The sequence below is a fragment of the Camelus bactrianus genome, chromosome 18 (genome assembly GCF_048773025.1).
Source record: "Camelus bactrianus isolate YW-2024 breed Bactrian camel chromosome 18, ASM4877302v1, whole genome shotgun sequence".
Classification (NCBI taxonomy): domain Eukaryota; kingdom Metazoa; phylum Chordata; class Mammalia; order Artiodactyla; family Camelidae; genus Camelus; species Camelus bactrianus.
In genome coordinates this window covers 13,586,426-13,606,800 of record NC_133556.1, presented here as the reverse complement: position 1 = coordinate 13,606,800, position 20,375 = coordinate 13,586,426, and the positions used below count along the sequence as shown (strand labels likewise).

The window sequence follows — 20,375 nt, the reverse complement described above, 5'->3', positions numbered from 1 at the left end:
GGCCGGTGGTGCGGCCCACCCCTCCTCCTGGGCCCCTCCCCCACTGCCCTGGCACGGCCTCCTCCAGGGTCACCAACAGCCTCTGCAGCCAGATCTAAACACTTCCCCATTTCTTACCTTACTCAGTATCACTCGACAACACAGCCCATGCTCCTTCTCTCCAGGCTGCCTGTTCCCCGGGCCCTTCTCTCTCCTCTGAGGGCACCTTCCTCCCCAATCCTCTTGAGCCCTGACTCTGTGGCCAACACCAGCATTTCCCTGCGACCCACCCCAGGCCCATTTTTCTCCTTCCTCTTCATGCCCCCAAAAGGTCCTCATCCAGCATGTCTGCCAGGGGTTCCAAAACTCATCTCCCACCCAGAACTTTCTCCTGAGATCCAGCCCCGCACACCCTCCGGGATGTCTCCCCTTGGGAAACCCTCTTCCCTACCACAATAATCGTCATAGCCTCGTGATGATAAAAGCCAGTAATGAAAGGTTTTACGTACTTTGCTAAGCATTTCACACTCACTAACTCAACCTTCCCAGCAACAATAGGGGATACTTTTATTATCACCCCCATTTTGCAGAGGAGGAAACTGAGACCTGGAGAGGTCAATAGAGTCCAAGTTCTTAAACACTATGTTTTGGTTTCTTCAACACTTAACTTGGCCCAACCATCACCCTTCCCCACTCTAGTACCCTCTAGCTCAGGGACCATTACCACTGTCCACGCCTCAGTGACCAGTCAGCCTTCAGTTCATCTCCATGGCTGCCAGCTCACCCCACAGGCCCCCATCCTCTCCCTCCTGACCGTCTGTCTCCAGCTAGCTCCCAAGGAAGTTGTGCCCCACCCAGCCCCTCTTTCTGGCTTTCTGAAATGTAAATGTGAATATCTCTGTCTTTGCAATTTGCTTCTAACCTTCTCTCTATCCTTAAGATAAACTGACAGGTCTTAAGGGGGTTTTCCAGGCCTGGGGCCTGCTTCCCCTTCCTCTCCTCCCCCACTGACCTCATCTTTTGTCACCTCCCACTCTCTGGTTTCTATCACTGATTTCTTCAGAGTCCTTCCTATCTCATGCCTCTTCCGTGTTTAGCTACCCCTTATGACATATGCACCTCTCTAGTCAGTTGCCTTCAAGACTCAGATCAAGGGCCATCTCCTCCAGGAAGCCTTCCTGGAAATCTACACCCTTCCAACATAGGTGAGGTATCCTATGACCAATGGGCTTCTCTTCTCATAGAACTGCCTTGCTGTTAACATAATTTCCTTCTCTCTTGACCCCAGAGCTGGTGCCTTGTGGTTTGTGTTTTCTCCCTCTGCTAACAGAGGGCTTGCAAAATCTGCCTCTAATTAGGCTTGTTGAATAAATGATGAACAAACGAGCAAATACCCACTCTGAACCCCTCCTAGGGCCCAGAGCCTTGACTCCTGGGCCCAGAGGTTTCCAGGTCCACAGTGGAGGGTTCCCACCAGGCTCTCTGTTAGGGCCCAGACTCCACCCTGGCATCTGGTTAACTGAAGTTTCAAGGTCAAAGGAGACTTCTGCCAGTACAATGAGGGAACCTGGGAGAGGTGGGACAGCGCAGGGGATTTGCATCCACCCAAGTTTAGGTTGGTGAGACAAGAGAAGCAAGCCATGTCATCTCTGGTTAGAATGGCTCCTGGACACAGAGTGCGTGGGCTGCCTGCCCCCTTTCTCTGCTTATTTTAGTTGTATTCTCCACCCTCTACCTCTGAGTCATGCTGACAACTTCACTCCCTGCCTCTGCTCCTGACCCAATCTCTGTTCATTTGCTCCCTTGGCACCTTGGTCCAGCGGCTCCCGCATTGGCTTGGGTGCTCCGAAGCCTATGTTTGACACTCCAGTCATGCCCAAGACTGGGATCTTCCTCCTCCTGCTGATGGGTGAGCCGAGGGCCCCCATGCAGGGGATGAGGGGCTGAGGTCCAGGGAGGGAGGGAGCTGGAATGCATGTTTTGGACTCACACATTAGGGCAGGGATCTACAGTTAAACAGGTTTGGGGTCTGGATGTATAGGTTTGGGATCTGGAGTTTGTGGAGGGAGAGGATATGGAGGAACTAATTTTGGGGGCATTCAAGAGTTGCTGGAGGAGAGGCCAGTTGCCTGGACAATCCAGAGGTTCCTCAGGTAGGCAGAACAAGTTGATCTTGTACACTGTCCACAGCATCCTTTTGGCCCCAGTTTTCTGGGTTCTCCCTCACAGGAGCCCAGGGGTAGGGCTGGGGAAGGAGCATCTTTAAAGCCGGGGCATTGCTCTGTGGAAATGGAGAACTGAAATGTGCCAGCAGGCCGGAGGGGAGAAGACCCATCTCTGGCCCATGTGAAGGAGAGAAAAGCAGGGCCAAGAGGCCTGAGCCTGGGGGTCCAGAAGACCAGGAGATGCTGGGGCCTTGCGCCTGGAAAAGACAGCTGGGAGCTGGGGGCCTGAGAGGTGGAGCAGGAGGAAGACCCTTCTACAAGGCTTGTCTTCTCACCCTCCTCCGAGGCTTGTCTTCTCACCCTCCTCCCTAGCCTTGCCTTCCTCTCTCTGCTTCAACTTGGAAATGGACAAGCCGACCACCTTCAGCATGGACAGTGCTGGGTTTGGACACAGCGTGGTCCAGTACGCCAACTGGTGAGGACAATGTGGGGTCTGCTTTTTGCTCTCAACACCTCTCTTGTACTGGGTCTGTCCACGCCATGGCCATCCCTGCAATGTCCTGAAGAGCTGGACTGAAAGAAGGGCCATCTTGCCATCTTGATAACTGCTTTATTTATTTCTTGAGCACTTAGTAAGTGCCAGGCATCCTTTCTGTAGGCACTGATTTCGTCCCCGTAACAACCTCAGGATGGAGGAATCCTCCATTCAGCAAATGTTCATTGAACATCTATTACTATATGTCTCAGGAGCTGGGCGTGCACCAGAGAATAAAACAGACAAAAATCTCTCCCGGGAGCAACTTAAATGGTTGTTAACTTCCATCTTACAGATGAGGAAACTGAAGCTCTGAGAGGAGAGCAAACTTGTCGGGTGGCAGCCCAGCTCCAGCGTCCACACTCTTAGCTGCTGTGTTCTTTGTCTTTTCCCCCAGGGTGGTGGTTGGGGCCCCCCAGGAGATAAAGGCTGCCAACCAAACAGGTGGCATCTACCAATGTGACTACAGCACAGGGATGTGTAAGGCCATCCACCTGCAGGGTGAGTCTCTGCCCCTTGAGGGGACCCGGGTCCAGGCTCCCAGGCTCTGGGGACCTTCAAGGAGCACAGGAGACCCACCTCCCAACTTTAGCTCTATCTGCAGACCCTGACCTTCAGACAGGCTTCCGCACTCCCTCAAAGTCCCCTCGCCCACTGCGCCCTCTCACTCCACAGCTCCATCAAGACCTGAAAGCCACTGCCACCTGTCAGACCTCCCTATTTATTTCCCAGAGTTGCCGTGACCCCTGCCCAGATCTTACACAGCCTCCTCTGGCCTGAGGGTGACCATGCACATATCTGCCCCTCAGTGCCCCCAGAGGCTGTGAACATGTCCCTGGGCTTGTCCATGGCGGCCACCACCAACCCCACTCAGCTGCTGGTGAGTCACCCTGGGTCACAGGGGCATCCTAAGGGAAGGAGGGGGGACCTGGGGCTGCTGGTGCTGGAGGTCTTATGGCGGGTGGAGGTGCTGGGATGGGAGGGTGGGACAGAACCCCTCCTACTTGTCCGCTCTGTCCCCAGGCCTGTGGCCCCACCATGCACCGTGCATGCAGGGAGAACATGCACCTGACGGGGTTCTGCTTCTTGCTGGTCTCCCCATCCTGGCATGCCCAGAGGATCCCCACTGCCCTGCAGGGTGAGTGTTTGGGGCCGCTTTGTCCTTTGAGGAACCTACACACTTCTGATGGGGCTGCAGTGGGGCAGAGACACTCTTACCAAAGTGGATAAAAAAGAGGGATCCAGAAAAAAAAATCTACTGGGTGGTGTAGTGATTCCAAACACGGGCTGGGAGTGGGTCTCTGCCTGCCTTGACACCTGCCCTATCACTTTCCCATGGCAGGACCTTTCCTGTGACCTTTTCCTCTCTGGGCCTCGGCTTCTTTGTCTGTCAGCTGCGGGTAGTAACGCACCCAGTGCTGAGAGCGACATGCGATGATCCACGGTCAGGGGTTAGCACAGGACCTGGTACTACGTGGTGAGGGCTCAGTTTTTCAGTTGAGCCAGCTGCTCTAGCTAGCTGCTCTAATTTTTAGAGAGAAGGGCAGGCACCCTGGGGTATAACCAGTTGGCTTGTGCAGCAGGCTGGGAAGGGGGAATGAGATGCAGATGGTCTGAGCAGTGTGCACGTGTGTGTGTGTGTATGAGTGTGTGATGTATGTATGTGTGTGTCTTGTATGTATGAATGTGTGTGTGTATATGTGTGTTGTATGTATGAGTGTATGCATGCATGTGTGTATGTAGGAGTATGCATGTTTGTGTGTATAAGTGTGGTATGAGTGTGTGATGCATATATGTGTGTATATATGTGTATGTGTGTTGTAGGTATGAGTGTGTACGTGTCTGGTGTATGTGTGTATGAGTATGTGATGTGTGTATATGAGTATATGCGTATGTGTGTATATGTGTCTGTGCGTGTGTGTTGTGTGTGTGTGTTGTACGTGTGTGTGTTGTGCGTGTACACGTGCGTACATATGCGTGCTGTGTGCGCAGGTGCAGGTCGAAGCGCAGGGCCCGGCTTCCTTGGTGCTGACGGGGATGGGGCATGAGGAGGTGGAACACTGAGCTTTTCAGACCCGGCTCAGGGCAGACCGAGACCCCTCCCTGGTTTCACATTCACATTCAGGCCCCTGGGGATACTGCTGTCCAGGGCCCTGAATGGGGTGCCCCCTCGTGCTGGAGCAGCACCCCCTAGGCTTTAGATTCACCCACCGGCCTCTGGGCTCCCATCCGAACAGCCAGGACACCTCTCTCTGTGGTGAGAAGTCTGTGGCAGGAAGGGGAAGCTGGGAGTTAGACAGGAATCTGTGAGCCAGGAGGGCTTCCTCTTCTGAGGACAGATTCTGCCCCTACCCAGGAGGAGAGTGGGGCCTGACTGAAGCCGAGAACTGAATAGGACCAGTGTGTGGGTGTTGCCAGGCATGACATTAAAAATATTTAACAAAAGTACAATTTGGTGTTGACAAATGAGGACAGACCCTGGCCAGGGGCTGGAAGAGAGTCCTTTTATTGCTGGATGGTGGGGATGTCGAGGGAGAAGGTGGGGTGGGGTCGGGGGAGAGGCACAGACAGCCGAGGTGGAAGGACCAGGCGCAGCTTCTCACTGTCTGCATGGGAGGAGTTTTCACTTTTTTACCAACTGGGTGTGAGCAGCTGAATCACAGATGTGGTCTCTTGAGACTTAAGAAGTCCGAAGGGCCCTGTTCTAGGAAGCCCCTGGGAGGGTGAGTTCTCATGGGCAGGAGGCTGAGGGCTGGGCTTTGGGGGTGTCCCGCAGAGGACTGGTGCCACCTCCTTCCCTAGAGTGCCCAAAGCAGGAGCAGGACATCGCCTTCCTGATTGACGGCTCAGGCAGCATCTCCTTCAGAGATTTTGCCAAAATGCTGAACTTCGTGAGGGCTGTGATGAGCCACTTCCAGAGACCGAGCTCCCAGGTGTGCCCTCGGGGTAGGGAAAGCAAGTGTACAGGCACCCCCGCCCCAGCCCCCAGGGAGGCTTGTGGGAGGGGCCCCGGGGTTGGAGCACCCTGGCCTGGCCCCCAGCCCCGCGTGGCTCTCCCAGTTCTCCCTGATGCAGTTCTCCAACAAGTTTGTGGTGCACTTCACTTTCAAAGACTTTGCAATCAGCTCAGACCCACTAAGCCTGCTGAATTCTGTAACGCAGCTGCGAGGGTACACTCACACGGCCACAGCCATCGGAATGGTCACGTGAGTCCTGACTCCTCCCAGGTGCTCCCCCCAGACATCTGGGTCCTCCTTTTGGCCCCAACTGTCTCCATGACGAAGGGAGAGGTGAGCACTGGAATTCAGCCTGTGGTCTCCTCACCAAGCCAGGAGCCTCTGGGCAGGATGGGAGCACCCCAGAGGAAGGGGCATCTCCTGGTTCTCACAAAGGGGTCAAGAGCATCTCTGTTCACCGGCCGCTGAACCCTCATCTCCCCTGACAGAGACCAATTGTTTAGCGCCTCAAAAGGGTCCCGAAAAGATGCCTCCAAGATCCTGATCGTCATCACCGATGGGTACAAAACAGGGGACTACCAGGATTACAAGGATGTCATTCCCAGGGCTGAGGCCGCTGGCATCATCCGCTATGCAATTGGGGTAGGATGTGGGATTGCCCTCCCACTGCTTCCTCTCCTCACTTCCTCTTAAGGCAACTTCCCTCTTGAGGACAGAAATCCCAGCTCTCTCAGCTTCTACTACCTTCAGGATGAAAACTCTGTTCCAGCCTGGGGGACCCTAATCCTTTTCCCTAAACTGCTTGATGCTGTCTGAGCCCTGTTTTTCTTGCCTGGACACCGGGTGTAATAGCATTAACCTTGGAGGGTTATTGGAGGCTCCCAGCATCCAGCACGTGGCAGGCATGTTGTAGTTATGGTTATTCCACTGAGCTGGTCTTTGTTGGGGACAGGTGGGATCGGCTTTTCAAACTGCACGTTCCTTGCAAGAATTACAGGACATTGCATCAAAGCCGTCCAGTGAACATATATTTAAAGTAGAGAATTTTGATGCTTTGAGAGACATTCAAAACCAACTGAAAGAGAAGATCTTTGCCATCGAGGGTAAGTCAGAGATGGAACTACTCCAGAAATCCTCACCCATAAATGCTTTTCTTTCTAGAACCTGGACCCCCACATCATGGGCACCAACCCCTCCCTTCGGGTGTTAGTTTCCAACATTAGCTCCTCTTAAAGCTGTGATCCTTCTTGAACCTGGCAAAACTTGTCTTTCCTCATGGAACCTGGGTGTCATGCCTTTCCCCAGGTACACAGACCACAAGCAGTAGCTCCTTCGAATTGGAGATGGCCCAGGAGGGCTTCAGTGCTGTGTTCACGCCTGTGAGTGAGGCCCCTTTTAGGTCACTGATGTAGGATGAGGAAGAGAAGGGAGAAGGGAAGGCAAGAGTGGATGTCAGATGAGTGGGTGGAGCCAGTGGCAGGCGGTGCTTTGGAAGAGGCTGTCTTCTCCTTCCTACCTGCTCAGCCCTGGAATCTCTCCTCCCAGGATGGACCAGTTCTGGGGGCTGTGGGGAGCTTCAGCTGGTCTGGAGGGGCCTTCCTGTACCCCCCCAAAATGAGCCCCACCTTCATCAACATGTCCCAGGAGAACGGGGACATGAGGGACTCTTACCTGGGTGAGACGGGGCTGCGGCCGGAGGGTCAGGCAGGGCTGCCGGGGAGGGCGGGCCCTGGGGGCGGGAGGGGAAGCCTTTGTGCTGAGGCCTGGCCCCCTCAGGTTACTCCACTGAGCTGGCCCTTTGGAAGGGGGTACAGAACCTGGTCCTGGGGGCCCCCCGCCATCAGCACACCGGGAAGGTTGTCCTCTTCACCCAGGTGTCCAGGCAGTGGAGGCTGAAGGCTGAAGTCACAGGGACCCAGGTTGGGCGTGGAGGAGGGTCTCCAGGGGCAGAGAGGAGGGAGATGAAGTGGGTGTGGGGCGGGGAGGGAGGTGCTGGTGGCTGGGGAGAGCGGGACCTGGCCCAGAAGGGGTCCTCTGGCAAGGGCAGGCAGGATGACTCCGGGCTCTGCCCTGCAGATCGGCTCCTATTTCGGGGCCTCCCTCTGCTCCGTGGACGTGGACAGAGATGGCAGCTCCGACCTGGTCCTCATCGGGGCCCCGCATTACTATGAGCAGACCCGGGGGGGCCGGGTGTCCGTGTGCCCCTTGCCCAAGGGGGTGAGTGGCTGACGGGACCTGGGTTGGGCGGAGTCAGGGTGTGGGTGGAGGGCTTGCCCGGGTTGGTACCTGACACTGGTTTTCTTCTGCAGTGGGCTAAGTGGCAGTGTGGGGTCATTCTCCATGGGGAGCAAGGCCACCCCTGGAGCCGCTTTGGGGCAGCCCTGACAGTGATGGGGGATGTGAATGGGGACAAGCTGATGGACGTGGCCATCGGGGCCCCAGGAGAGCAGGAGAACCATGGTGCCATCTACCTGTTTCATGGAACCTCAGGACTGAGTATCAACCCCTCATACAGCCAGGTGAGGCCAGATCACAGATCCTGTTGCTACAAGAACCTCCCCCTGGTTTCTCCTTGTCTCCTATACTGCTGCCTGGAAAATTCTCCTTTCTCTCATATTACCTTTTTTGTACAACACTGGGCATCTTGTTGGCAGCAAGGAAAATCTGTGGAATTTGACAAATAGAAACATTGATTGGTATGTTCTCTGCTTTGTCTGGGGACTTGATGCTTGAATGGTTTCTCCATCCCAGCCATTTAATCCCCAGCAACTTTACAGGGTACACAGGCCAGGCATTAGCAAACCCATTTTAGAGATGAAATCTGGGCCATGGAGAAGATAAGTGACTTGACTAGTCTCAGGTTTATAGTGAATCAAGAATGGTGATGGGGGGGGGGTTCCAATTTCCAGACTCTAACCCGATGTTCCATCTCTTAAAGACTCCCTGTTTTCAGTCGGTTAGGTCTGGTGGCCCAGTCTGCCTGTCCACTCACCCCTTCCCTCCCTGCAATGTGCGATGCGATGACTTTTTTCCCTCCTGCCATCAGTCATCCTGCCAGATGCCTATAGGCAGGAGCCCTTCACTCAGTGGCACAGGGTTCCCTGAAAAAGAAGGGCTTCATCCCTGGCAAAAGTTAAGGAAGCCCCACTTAAAAAAAGAAGCAAAGGCTCTAAGTAGACTTTTCTTCAAAGATGATATACAAAGGACCAAAATGCACATGCAAAGATGCTCAACGTCAGTAATCATCAGTTATTAGCAAATCAAAACCACAATGAGATGCCACCTCACACCCCCTAGGATGGCTGGAATCAGAGAGGCAGGTAATAACAATTGCTGATGAGGATGTGGAGAATCCCTCAACCACTGCTGGTGGGAATGTAAAATGGTGCAGCTATATTGGAAAACAATTTGGCAGTTCTTCAAAAGTTAAACTTACTGTATGACTCAGCAGTTTCACCCAAGAGAATTGAAAACATGTCTATACAAAAAATTATACTTGAATGTTCATAGTCCCATTATTCATAATAACCAAAAGGTAGAAACAACTCAAATGCCCATCAGTTGATGAGCAGATAAGTAAAATGTGGTCTATCCATACAATGGAATATTATTCTGCCATGAAAAGAATGAAAAGCTGACATATGCTTCAATGTGAATAAACCTTGAAAACATTATGTTAAAGACAGAAAGAATATTAGTGGTTGTTGGGTTGGTGGTAGAGCAAAATGAAGGACATGGAGGTGACTGCAGAGGGGTCTGGAATTTCTTTTTGAGGTGATGAAAATATTCTAAAATTGATTTGGTGATGGTTGCACAACCTTGTGAATGTCCTAGAAACAGATAAGGGGTAAATTGTGCAGCCTGTGAATTATATCTCAAAAAGTTGTTAGGAAAAAGGTCAAAGAAGATTCCTATGGTTCTGTCACTTCCCAACTTTGTGATCTTGGTCATGACTCACCTCTCTGAAAAATGGTGGCAGTAATGGAATCAATCTCACTGGGCGGCTGCCGTGAAGATTAAATGAATTAGCACATATAGAGGACCTACAGGGCACCTGTATACACCTGTGCCTGGCACATAATAGGTGTTATATTTTTATAATCAATTATTGTTAATGCAGTTTATCAACTGAAGAGGTTCTAAAGAACTTAGAACTTTAATAAGAGGGTGGAAGACTTTGTTCGGAACGACAAGAGCTTTCCATTGTCATAAAACTGCATTCCGTCCACACCAACTTCTTAATATCCTCGTGCTGCAGCAGCTTAGAGCCTTATCTATGTAGCCATTCAATTGCAAATATCATTTGGGTTACACCTGCAAGGCCTGACCCCAAGAAGGGGGTCTCTCCAGATTCATTGGCCCACTATGACTTTGTTTCCTGCCCAACATAGCCCACCACCTACTTAGCTGTGAAGGGCTTGTCTTGTCCCCTTCCGGCCCACACACCCCTGAGGATGTGGTGGTGAGATCAGTTCTCCTGCGCACAAGGCTGCTGACTGCGTACTGTCTCTACGGGCTCTTCCTTGCTAGATTCCCTTGGTAACTGGTAAATTTCTCTTTCATTGTATTATTACTACTCTGAATGTCTGCCAGTCCCAGTGGTGCCCAGAGATTTAAAGGGCATGTTCTTCAAGGGACTGGTCATTTCAGGAGTCCTGGAAATAAAAGGGAAGGGACCCATAGGGGAGATGAGGTCCAGGGGTGTAGAAACTGTGTATGGAGTGCAGTCACTCCCCACCCCGACTTGGTCTCTCCTTGGCTTCTGAAGAGACAGGGTAGCTACAGGAAGCAAAGAGGGGCCTTGGGCATGGGGTCAGAGGATCTGATTGCAGGGTCTGAAGTCAGCCTCTTAAAGGCCGTGTGGCTTTGGCACCGCCTGCGATGTGGGAGGTGGGGGTCTGAGGTCCCCTCCATCCCTGATGCTCATCAGAGTGAGTAATTGACCAGTGACCTGGGCCAGGTGCCGTTCTAAGAACTCCATGCATTCATTCACTTAATGCTCTGAGGTGTTATTAACCCAGGTGAGGGACGAGGACACTGAAGCACAGAAAGACTGACTCCTGGCCTAGGGTCTCGTGGCTCAGTGAAGGAGCCAGAATCAGAACCTGAGACTAACCAGCTGAGTGAGTGAATGAAACTCAGGTCACCGGGCCAATCTTTCAATCTCCACTTCTTCATTTATGTCCTAGAAATCTTTCCTCGTCTCTTGTCACCGTTTCCCCACCCTCTTTCAGGAGCTTCTTGGAGACAGCATTTTACTTCTCACCCCTGCGTTCTGTCTCCCACATCCCAACCTCCCTGTTCCTCTTGCTTCGTCCAACTTGTTTCCCTCATGTACTCACCTGACTTGCTTCTCCCTCTCTGGCCAGAGGATTGCAGGTACCCAGCTCTCTCCCAGGCTTCAGTATTTTGGGCAGTCACTGAGCGGGGGTCAGGACCTCACCCAGGATGGACTGGTGGACTTGGCTGTGGGGGCCCGGGGACATGCGCTACTGCTCAGGTGAGAACAGCCTTCCTCAGAAACTGCCCAGGTAGTCCTAGCTCTGCCCAGGACACCTGCCTCCCTGCCCCTCATCCCAGGTTGTCCTCTGGGTACCAAGAGCCCGTCCTCAGCTCAGTGTTCTGCCCACAGGACCAGACCTGTGCTCAGGGTGCAGGCAACCATTCGCATCTTTCCGGCAGAGGTCGCCAGGTCTCTGTTTGAGTGCCAGCAGCACGTGGCCTCTGTCCAGGCTCTGGGTAGTGCCACTGTCTGCCTTCATATTCACGGAAGTCCCAAGAACAGGCTGGGTGAGTCCTTTCCCCTCCAACCGAGGATATCCTGATGGGGCGTCCCCTAGCCCAGGATTCCTGTCTCCTGCCTGGCCCCTTGCCCACCTAGGGAGTTCTTCATTCTCTCAGCCTTTCCCATCCCTTGCTTACCCCTACAGGTGACCTCAAAAGCTCTGTGACCTTTGACCTTACCCTCGATCCTGGCCGCTTGAGCCCTCGTGCCATTTTCGAGGAGACAAATACCTGGAATCTGACTCGTGTTCGAGTCCTGGGGCTGACAGAGCACTGCGAGGCTGTGAGGCTGCTCCTTCCGGTGAGGGGGCCTTGGAGTCCTGGGGATGAAGGCGATTCTGGGGCTGGCAGCGGGCTGGGCTGGGCAGAGGGGAACAGGTGTGTTCTGGTCCTCGCCGTGGCTCAGCCCTAGCAAGGCAGGTGACGTGCAAGAGATGCTTAATACATGTTAGCGGAGTAAGTGAGTGGATGGATGGATGAGGTTGGCTGCAACTGCCAGAGGCAGCAGGGCTGGATTTCAGGAAAAAGAGCTTAGCTGCTTCAGTGGGCTGGAGTCCTTTTATCCAGCTACTCCTCTAAGACAGCCCTGTCCAATGTGCCAGGAGCCAGCCGTGGACAAAACAATTATGCCCAGAAAGCCCTGGAAGAAGACTAAAAGCGATCAATGTCTTAGATAATAGATGTTGGTAGTGATGAGAGCTATGAAGGGAGATAAAGCCAGGGAGAGAACAGAGAGGGTGTCAGGGGCCTCCGGGAGCAGGTGAAGTTTGAGAAGACCCTGAGTAGAGTGAGTGAGACTGTAGAGGGGCTGGGGGAAGGGAGCTGAAGATGAAGGAAGACCACGGCAGAGGTTGCCTGTGCAGAATCATAGCAATGAGCATTTATCGGGGGCAGGTAGTTACCACTGTTACCCCGTTTTATGGATGAGGAGACGGGGCACAGCTAGTGGCTGTGAGGCTGCATTTCTTAGCCACCTGCTCTCCCTAACGTCCGTACCCAGGCTTGTGTGGAAGACTCAGTGACCCCCATCATCTTGCGTCTCAACTTCTCCCTGGTGGGCAAGCACGTCTCTTCCTTTGGAAACCTCCAGCCCGTGCTGGCTGTGGATGCCCAGAGATACTTCACGGCTTCTGTGAGTCCTGGTGTTGGGCTCTTCCAGAGAGAATAGAAGGCGTGTGGGCTCCAGGTCTTGGGGGAAACCCTGCTTTGCCTTCCCTCTCAGCTCCCCTTCGAGAAGAACTGTGGTGCCAATCACGTCTGCGAGGATGACCTCAGCATTTCCTTTGGGGTCTCGGGGTGAGCGTCCACCCCCTCAGACCTGTCCTGGTCCCCAAGCCCCTCTCCTGGAACTTGGAACTCCTGCCCCTGGCTCTCCCCAACATCTCTACCCAGTGCTCAGGACCCAGACCTTTGTCCCCATCTCTCCCCCACTCCCCCACTCTATTTTTCACCCCCATATACCATTTCTAGCCTTAGTCACAGAGTCATCTCCCCCCCTCTACCCCAATGCCTAGCTTGAAGACGCTGGTGGTGGGGAGTAACCTGGAGCTGAACTTGGAAGTGACAGTGCGGAATGATGGCGAGGACTCCTATGGAACCAGAGTCACCTTCTTCTACCCGCCAGGGCTGTCTTACCGACGTGTAGCAGTGGGCCAGGTATTGTCCCCTCTGGGGAGAGACGAGGCTGATGACTGGGAACCAGAAGAGACTCTCGTGCTGGGCTCAAAACATGGGCAGGAGCTGTCATTGCTTAGAAGCCTCTTGTAAACCAAGAGGGCTGGGCTGGTTGCAGTTGGATGAATGTGACTGTGTTGGCTGGGGCTTGCCTTGGCTCATTCTATGTTCAACTCTGGGCATTGCATTTGAAGGATATTGACTGTCAGGATGGGTTCCCAGGAGGCCACTAATGTGAAGAGAACGGGGACCCTTGCTTTACACTTCTTTATATTTCACATCATACCAATATTTCTCTTTTTAAAGGAAAATATATCTCAGCCTTCAGATGTTGACAACACTGTTCTGTAGAGGAAGGAGTTGATTTACTTGGTTACTCTAGATAAGGGCTTGGCAAACTGTTTCTATAAAGGGCTGGATAGTAAGTATTTCACCTTTTCAGGCCATACAGTTCATCATATCTACTCAACTCTGCAAAAGCAGCCATTGACAATATGTATATGAATAAGCATGGCTGTGTTCCAATAAAATTTTATTTATAGAAATTGGTGCTGGGCCATCAAATGGCCATCCCTGTTCCAGAAGACAGAACTAGGATCACAGGGAGTAAAAGAGAAGCAGATTTTTAACTAAAATTTTATGAAAAATGTTAAACATTTACAAAAGAAGAGACTAGTTCAACAAACTTACCCCTAAATTATCACCCAGATTCAACAATGATCAGAATTTTGCCACATTTATTTCATCTGTTTCCACCCAACCTCCACCACATTTGCTCAAGTATTTTAAAACACATCCCAGATGTTAGGTTATCACACACCTTTCTAATTCACTGTTCTGGACAGTGGGGCCATCTTACGTGACCCAGTGACATTATCACATCCAGTGCAATGAATGACTCCTTTATATTCAGACCATTACCAGATTTCCTTAATTTTTTCAAAAGATGTCTTTTTTATTTGGTTTATTTGAACCAGCATCTAAACTAGGTCCACACATTATGTTTGGATGCTCTCCCATGTCTCTCTTAAGCTAGTGTTCCCAATGGGAGCGTATTTTGATCAATGCATGAAGAAGGACACCAGGAATGGCAAACTCCAGCTGTGCGAGGGGTGAGCACCCTGTCACTGGAAGTACTTCTAAATGTGTCAACCTGATGCCGTGTGTGGACTTTTGTTGGCTATTTTTAAAAATGAACTTTACGTAACATTTTTGGAGACAATCTCGGAACACTGAACATGACTTGGATATTAACAGATCTTAATGAGTTATTGAAAGTTTTGTTGGCTATGCTTTGTTGAGTCTTGTGCTTATGATTAAAAATACCCTTATCTGTTAGTGGTATACACTGAAGTCTTTCAGGGTGAAGGTATGCAACGTACGGCATGTGCTTTAAATTATTAAGGAAAAAAATGGAGAACAGCTGAATAAAACAAGAGTAGAAAAAATGGTAATATAATCTGAGTGATGGATACACTACACTACTAAATTAGTCTCTCTACTTTTGAATATATTTGAAATTTTCATAATGCAAACCTTTTTGAAAGAACAATAATAAATAAAAAATGGAGAAATGCTAATACATCTGCTATTTCTACATTAGGAGGAAGTTTGACCAGATACTGTCTAAGGATTTTTTAAAAACATAACCTTAAGAGGAAACCATCACTACTTTATGGAGTCTCTTTGGAACACTAATAAATGCTCGCCTGCATTTATATTTATTTTTTCATCTGTACGTCCCTAGAACCAGCTGCAGTCACGCGCCCTGCGCCTGACCTGTGACAGCGCCCCTGCCAGGAGTCAGGACACCATCAGCACCCGCTGTAGCATCACCCACCTCATCTTCCGTGAGGGCGCCGAGGTCAGCTTTGCTTCTGCACACCCCTAACTCCCCTGCACTCACCCTGTCCCACTCCCCAGTGACCTCCCCCCTGTTCCTACCTCTTCCTCAGATCACCTTCATGGCCACCTTTGATGTCTCCCCCACGGCCGTGCTGGGAGACCGGCTGCTTCTGACCGCCAATGTGAGCAGGTGAGCTGGACCAGGCCTAGGGCATCACCCCCTCCCGCCCAGCCTCCTCCCCTGGGGCACTTGCCAACTGGGAGCCTCCTCTTTTTCCAGTGAGAATAACACTCCCAGGACAAGCAAGACCACCTTCCAGCTGGAGATCCCGGTCAAGTACGCTGTCTACACCGTGATCAGCAGGTGCCACACCACGACCTCAAAAGGGTCCTCCCCTGTCACTCTGAAGGGCCCGGGCAATCCTCCGTCTCTGCAGCAGCTGGCCACCTGCCATATTTAAGTTTCACCGCCACCTTTTCAATTGGGCGATGCTGCTGCTAGCAGCACTCACTGATCCATCCAGTGTTTATAGTGGGCTATTGATGATAACAAGAATTGTCACATTGTCCCCATTACATCCTACATTTCATAGAGGATCATAGAGGCTACAGTTCTCAGAAACCTTTCTTAAAAGCCTCACGATCGTCCAGGATTCCCTAGACGTATGAGACGTGTCCCTGTCTTCAAGGTTCTTACAGCCTCACTGGGGAGCAAGGTTACCCTGACCACAGGCAGAATCTCATCAAGGGCCTCCCTGTGGTTCTGAACCCTGAGGTTGAGTGAGTTTCCAAGGTGGGGTGGGCGCTAGGGCCTGCTGTCAGGGGAGACCTCCGCGAAACACTGAGGGCTCCGTGACGTTGGAGTGTAGACCTTGGGCAGGACAATTGCTTGTTGCAAGGAACAGATTCTCACCCTGCAGGGCTTTCAGAACCACCCCTCCTCCTTGTCCCAGTCTCCATGGGAAGGATGGAGGAAACGACCTGCTTGTGGCAGAGGCTGGGAATCAGGGAAAAGCTGGATGGAAGAAAAGGCCTTAAAATGCTGTCCTGGGAGGGGTAGACCGGCTGTTTGACACTAAGGAGTCAAGTTAAGGGCTTGAGCAGATACCTTCCTTCAACAAATACCTCCCTAGCATCATATGTTCCAGCCACAGTGCTGTGGTTACTTTCTGTAAATTCATTTCACATTCAACAGAGACTTACTGCGCCCTCCCTATTATGTGCCATCAGCACCAGACGTAACCCCTGCCTTTGTGAGATCCGTGTACTTGCGATGTGAAACGGGCTCCAGTGGCTTGGCCTGGGAACCTTCCCTGCTAGATCTGCCCACACGCCTCTTTGGGTTTCCTCCTCCCACCCAGAGTCTCCCGCCCTCATTCACACCCGCACGCGGGGGGCTCTCGGCAGCCCCGCAGGAGCAAGCTCGGAGCTCCTTGCTCGGTTGCCTGAGGTTCTCACACTTGCTTGCAGGGGGCCCACAAGCACAACACGCCAAGTCTAGGTGTGCGTGGCCCAACAGCCTGGTTGTACTCTGCAGTTGTGAGTCTGTGGGTGGGGGCACTCGGGATTCCCACCAGGACAAGGCCGGGATGTTTCGGGGGAGCCCCTCACAAAGGAGGGAGGAGACTTCAGAGTAGGAGTCGGGGTCTAGAATTTGGACGGTGCCGACACAGGACTGGTACCCAAGGAGTGGAGCGTGGAGGGGCGGAAGTGAGAGCAGCCAAGGGGTGAGGGGCCAGGCTGGCCGCGGGGCCTCCAGATGGGCCTAGGCAGGCCTCAGGAGGTGCGGTTACACTGAGACCCAGAGAAGAGTCTGTGTTGGGCCCTCCCTCACCTCGTGGCCCCAAGCCCAGAGCAGCCAAGGAAACAAGGCCTGTGGGAGATGAGACGGGAATGGGTCCAGGAGACCTCTGTCCACAGCATCAGCCTGAGTCTCCCCAAACCTTTGCCGTGTCCCCGTGCCCATCCAGCTTCCTCCGTGGGCAGCCTCTGCCAGCACTTTGCGCCCAGCTGGAAGCCCAGCCCTGCTCCCTAAACCTCCCGTTACCCCATGTCAGCCACAGACCTCGTTCCAGAGCAGCCCAAGGGCCACTGACCCGTGTTCTGTCAAGCTCCCAGCCAGAGCCTCCTCAGGGGGCCCTAATGGAACCCCACATCCACCCATGCCCCTCCTCTCCCCAGCCATGAAGAGTCCACCAAGTACCTCAACTTCTCGGCCTCAGAGGAGAAGGACAGCCGTGGGGCCCAGCACAGATACCAGGCAAGTGAGGGCGACTGAGGAGCATGGGCTGGGGTGGGCGCCCAGGAGCCAGAGACTCAGGACGGATGTGGGGTTTGGCGTGACCTTTGCCCTCACTGCCCGCCATGCAGGTGAACAACCTGGGACAGAGGGACCTGCCTGCCAGCATTGATTTCTCAGTGCCTGTGAAGCTGAACCGGGTGGCAGTGTGGAAGGATGTGGAGGTCTTCCACCCCCAGGTACTCAAGACCTGTGTGTGGGTCCTCTGCTGATGCCCTGCTGGGACTCCTTGTCCTTCATGAATCCCTGATGACCCTGTGAGATGCTTTCTGTCTGTGATTTTCCTAGAACCCGTTCATTCAGTGCTCTTCAGAGAGAATAGTGCACAGAGAGTCTGACTTCCTGACCCACTTTCAGAAGAATCCTGTGCTGGTGAGGAGGGTGTGCCCCACTGGAAGCCACACTTCAGAAGAATTTAATTCAGGAATCCATGTTACATCAGATTGATATCTGCTGAACAGCCTGTCTGAGTTCAGATACCTCTGCTCCCCTCAGATCAGACAGTTGAATGCTGTGTTCTAACTTCAAACCCATCTTTCTCTAGTCTGATGCTACTTTGTGTCCCTAGGACTGCTCCATTGCTGACTGCCTGAGGTTCCGCTGTGACATCCCCTCCTTTGGTGTCCAGGAGGAACTTGACTTCATTTTGAAGGGCAACCTCAGCTTTGACTGGGTCAGCCAGGTGTGTAGTTCCAAGAGCAGAATCCCTTCCCCAGACTCAGGTGGGGCCTGAGGTGTCTGTGTCCACCTCAAGCCAGCGCATTTCTCTAACTCTGAGCCTTCCCCAGAGCTAGCTCCCATTTCTCTGCTTCTCTTTTGCAGACATTGCAGAAGAAGGTGGTAGTCGTGAGTGTGGCTGAAATCACATTTGACAGATCTGTGTATTCCCAGCTTCCAGGACAGGAGGCATTTTTGAGAGCCCAGGTAGTGACTGTGTGGTGGGCAGTGGCCAGGCTGGCAAGAGGGCTCCTGATGCTAAATCTGTGGTGCTTGGTGGGGGGTGGCTTGCAAGCCTAGACGGAGGAAGGATGGAGGTTCCTGGGTAGGACAGTTGTCCCTCAGCCTACGAGTGCTTCTGTATCTCATCCCTTGGAGCAGAGCCTGGTGAAGGAGGGGAGGGAGGTAAAGATTGGGGACCCGAGAGGAGTCTGGAACAGCAAGAGGCATGATACTTTCTGATGAGGTCACCTCCACTCCAGACGGAGCTGGTGCTGGAGAAGTATGAGGTCCACAACCCTGGTCCCATTATTGTGGGCAGCACTGTGGGAGGACTGCTGCTGCTAGCTCTCATCACAGCCGTACTGTACAAGGTGAGTGTTTTTATCCCACTCCTGACACCACCAGTACTTGATCCTACTCTTCCTATAGTGTGAGAAGAGCTCACCATGGAATCAGGCACACATTCTTCCTAAGTCACTGCATTTTTTCCTTGACTATTGGCAAGTGCCTGGTCCATGCTGGGTCTTGGTTCTCATACTGAAAGTGGTTCTACTCAGCTCACAGAATTGTGGCAAAGCCTAAATGACACAATTTATATAAAGTTTCTAGTGCAGTGTTGGAACATAGGAGGGTTTCCAGAAATGGTGATTGCTCCCCTTCCCCATTGGCTCTTTTCCTCTCTTCCACTGGACTTCCTGGTTTTCTTCTACTTCCTCCCCAACAGGTTGGCTTCTTCAAACGTCAGTACAAGGAAATGATGGAGGAAGCAAATGGACAGACTGTCCCAGAAAACGGGACAGCAGACACCCAAGCTGCCCAATAAGAAACTACCTTCTGTTCTTTGGATCTGCTCTTCCCTGAGAGGTTTCCTGGCCCTCTCACTCTCACCCAAGTTAATTCTGATGGGAAAGAAGCATTTCATGTGAGGGAGGCTGGGATCAGGTTGCTTTCGCTCCTTGGGAGGATGCAGTGTGTGTGCACAAACATCTTGCCTGGGAAGGGCCATTGGTCTTGTCAAGGCTCCAACTGGAAATCCCAGGACAAGATCCCTGCCATGCCCCTCTGAGGACTTGACTTGGAATTTCTACTTAGAAATACATGGATAATAGCCTCAAGCACCAGTCTCCCCTCTTCCAGTAGCCACCAGTGACCTTTCAAAAACACAGTGCTGAACAAGGCACTCATCCTCATCCATCTTCAGTGGCTCCCCATTACTCGCAGTGTAACTTCTGAACTCTCCAGCTTGATGTTAGGAAGCCAGTTCCATTTCCAGAAGGCTGGCTTCAGAACACACAGTATGAGATGCTCTGTGCCTCTCTGTCATTCTCATTTCTAGTAAAATATTGCCAGTCAGTTCTTAGTTTTGTCTTGGAAATCTGAATTCATGTTTCACAAACTGAATTGGGAATGACATATCTGCACATTGTAACTTGTAAACTTGGCTTCTAGCATGGTTGGCATTGCTGGCTGGAAGGGAAGGATGGCGCCCCTCCAGGGGCAGGGGTTGTCCCATTGCCAGTTTGGCTCAACCAGCTCCAGGGTTTCTCAAAGATATAAAGGGGCTCGGGTCACTTTCAAATTTTGAGGCTTCAAATATAGCAAATGAAGAAATGCCAGAACATGATGATAATTCTGTATTTTAACCGTTTGCATTCATAAATTAACAATTGCAAACACAAAAAAAGATGTGCCTTTATTGGTTACATGTCATAGATTTAAAATTAAGGCCTTTTATGGATATGAGTCCTAGAAAATGATGCCCATGGTGTCCCCTAATTATGGTGGACCCTAGCCAGCCCTGAGGCCTGGGGCCAGGACAAGACAGTTAAACAGAGTGGGGGTTATGAACAAGTTACCCCTTGTTGGGGGTAACCTGGCCTCTTAATCTGCTCACTCCATTCTCAGGTCTATCACTGGTAGAAAGTTGATGGAGATGTGGTCGTGGGGGACAGGGAGACAAGGCGAAGGGGTAGCCCTCAGTGGCTACTCTCCCAGCTGCAACAGTTCTTGGAGAAAACCAATACATAGATGTTTCTTACAGACCCTGGGATGTGCTGAAGGGGACATTGTTTGCATATGGTTAGTGACTGGAGAGCACTTTGAAGTCCTCTATCCGGGACCTAATGCCCCCAGTAAGGTCGTCCTAATTATTATGCCACCCATCTCAGCATAAAGCTCATAATGGTGCCTGGTACTGA

At 52.1% G+C, this 20,375-nt stretch overlaps 1 protein-coding gene and 1 long non-coding RNA gene across 2 annotated transcripts in view; one reads left to right on the top strand and one right to left on the bottom strand.

The window, feature by feature from the left end:
- LOC141573890 (uncharacterized) overlaps positions 1-824 on the bottom strand; it is a 37,730-nt gene extending 36,906 nt beyond the window's left edge. Inside the window, exon 1 of the long non-coding RNA XR_012500288.1 lies at positions 118-824. This is a non-coding gene — a long non-coding RNA (uncharacterized LOC141573890). The remainder of the gene's footprint in view (positions 1-117) is intronic.
- Positions 825-1,045: 221 nt separating this feature from the next.
- Positions 1,046-19,537, top strand: ITGAX (integrin subunit alpha X). The gene is made up of 31 exons (XM_074346075.1): positions 1,046-1,184; positions 1,800-1,888; positions 2,517-2,619; positions 3,077-3,180; positions 3,489-3,559; positions 3,703-3,817; positions 5,482-5,612; positions 5,740-5,885; positions 6,125-6,278; positions 6,589-6,739; positions 6,942-7,015; positions 7,182-7,311; positions 7,413-7,555; positions 7,713-7,853; positions 7,946-8,155; positions 11,006-11,136; positions 11,269-11,426; positions 11,567-11,721; positions 12,421-12,552; positions 12,643-12,716; positions 12,935-13,076; positions 14,842-14,958; positions 15,050-15,129; positions 15,220-15,303; positions 17,121-17,199; positions 17,310-17,417; positions 17,527-17,610; positions 17,807-17,920; positions 18,061-18,162; positions 18,438-18,548; positions 18,902-19,537. Exons 1-31 carry the CDS (start codon positions 1,093-1,095, stop codon positions 18,998-19,000), a joined length of 3,624 nt encoding a protein of 1,207 aa, XP_074202176.1. The 5' UTR covers positions 1,046-1,092; the 3' UTR covers positions 19,001-19,537.
- Positions 19,538-20,375: the final 838 nt, after the last annotated feature.

Excerpts from the sequence above, each read along its gene's own strand:
- ITGAX (XM_074346075.1), top strand. The coding sequence starts at position 1,093 with ATGCACCTCTCTAGTCAGTTGCCTTCAAGACTCAGATCAAGGGCCATC. Across the intron at positions 1,889-2,516 it reads CTTCCTCCTCCTGCTGATGG|CCTTGCCTTCCTCTCTCTGC; the intron begins GTGAGCCGAGGG and ends CCTCCTCCCTAG. Across the intron at positions 6,740-6,941 it reads GAAGATCTTTGCCATCGAGG|GTACACAGACCACAAGCAGT; the intron begins GTAAGTCAGAGA and ends GCCTTTCCCCAG.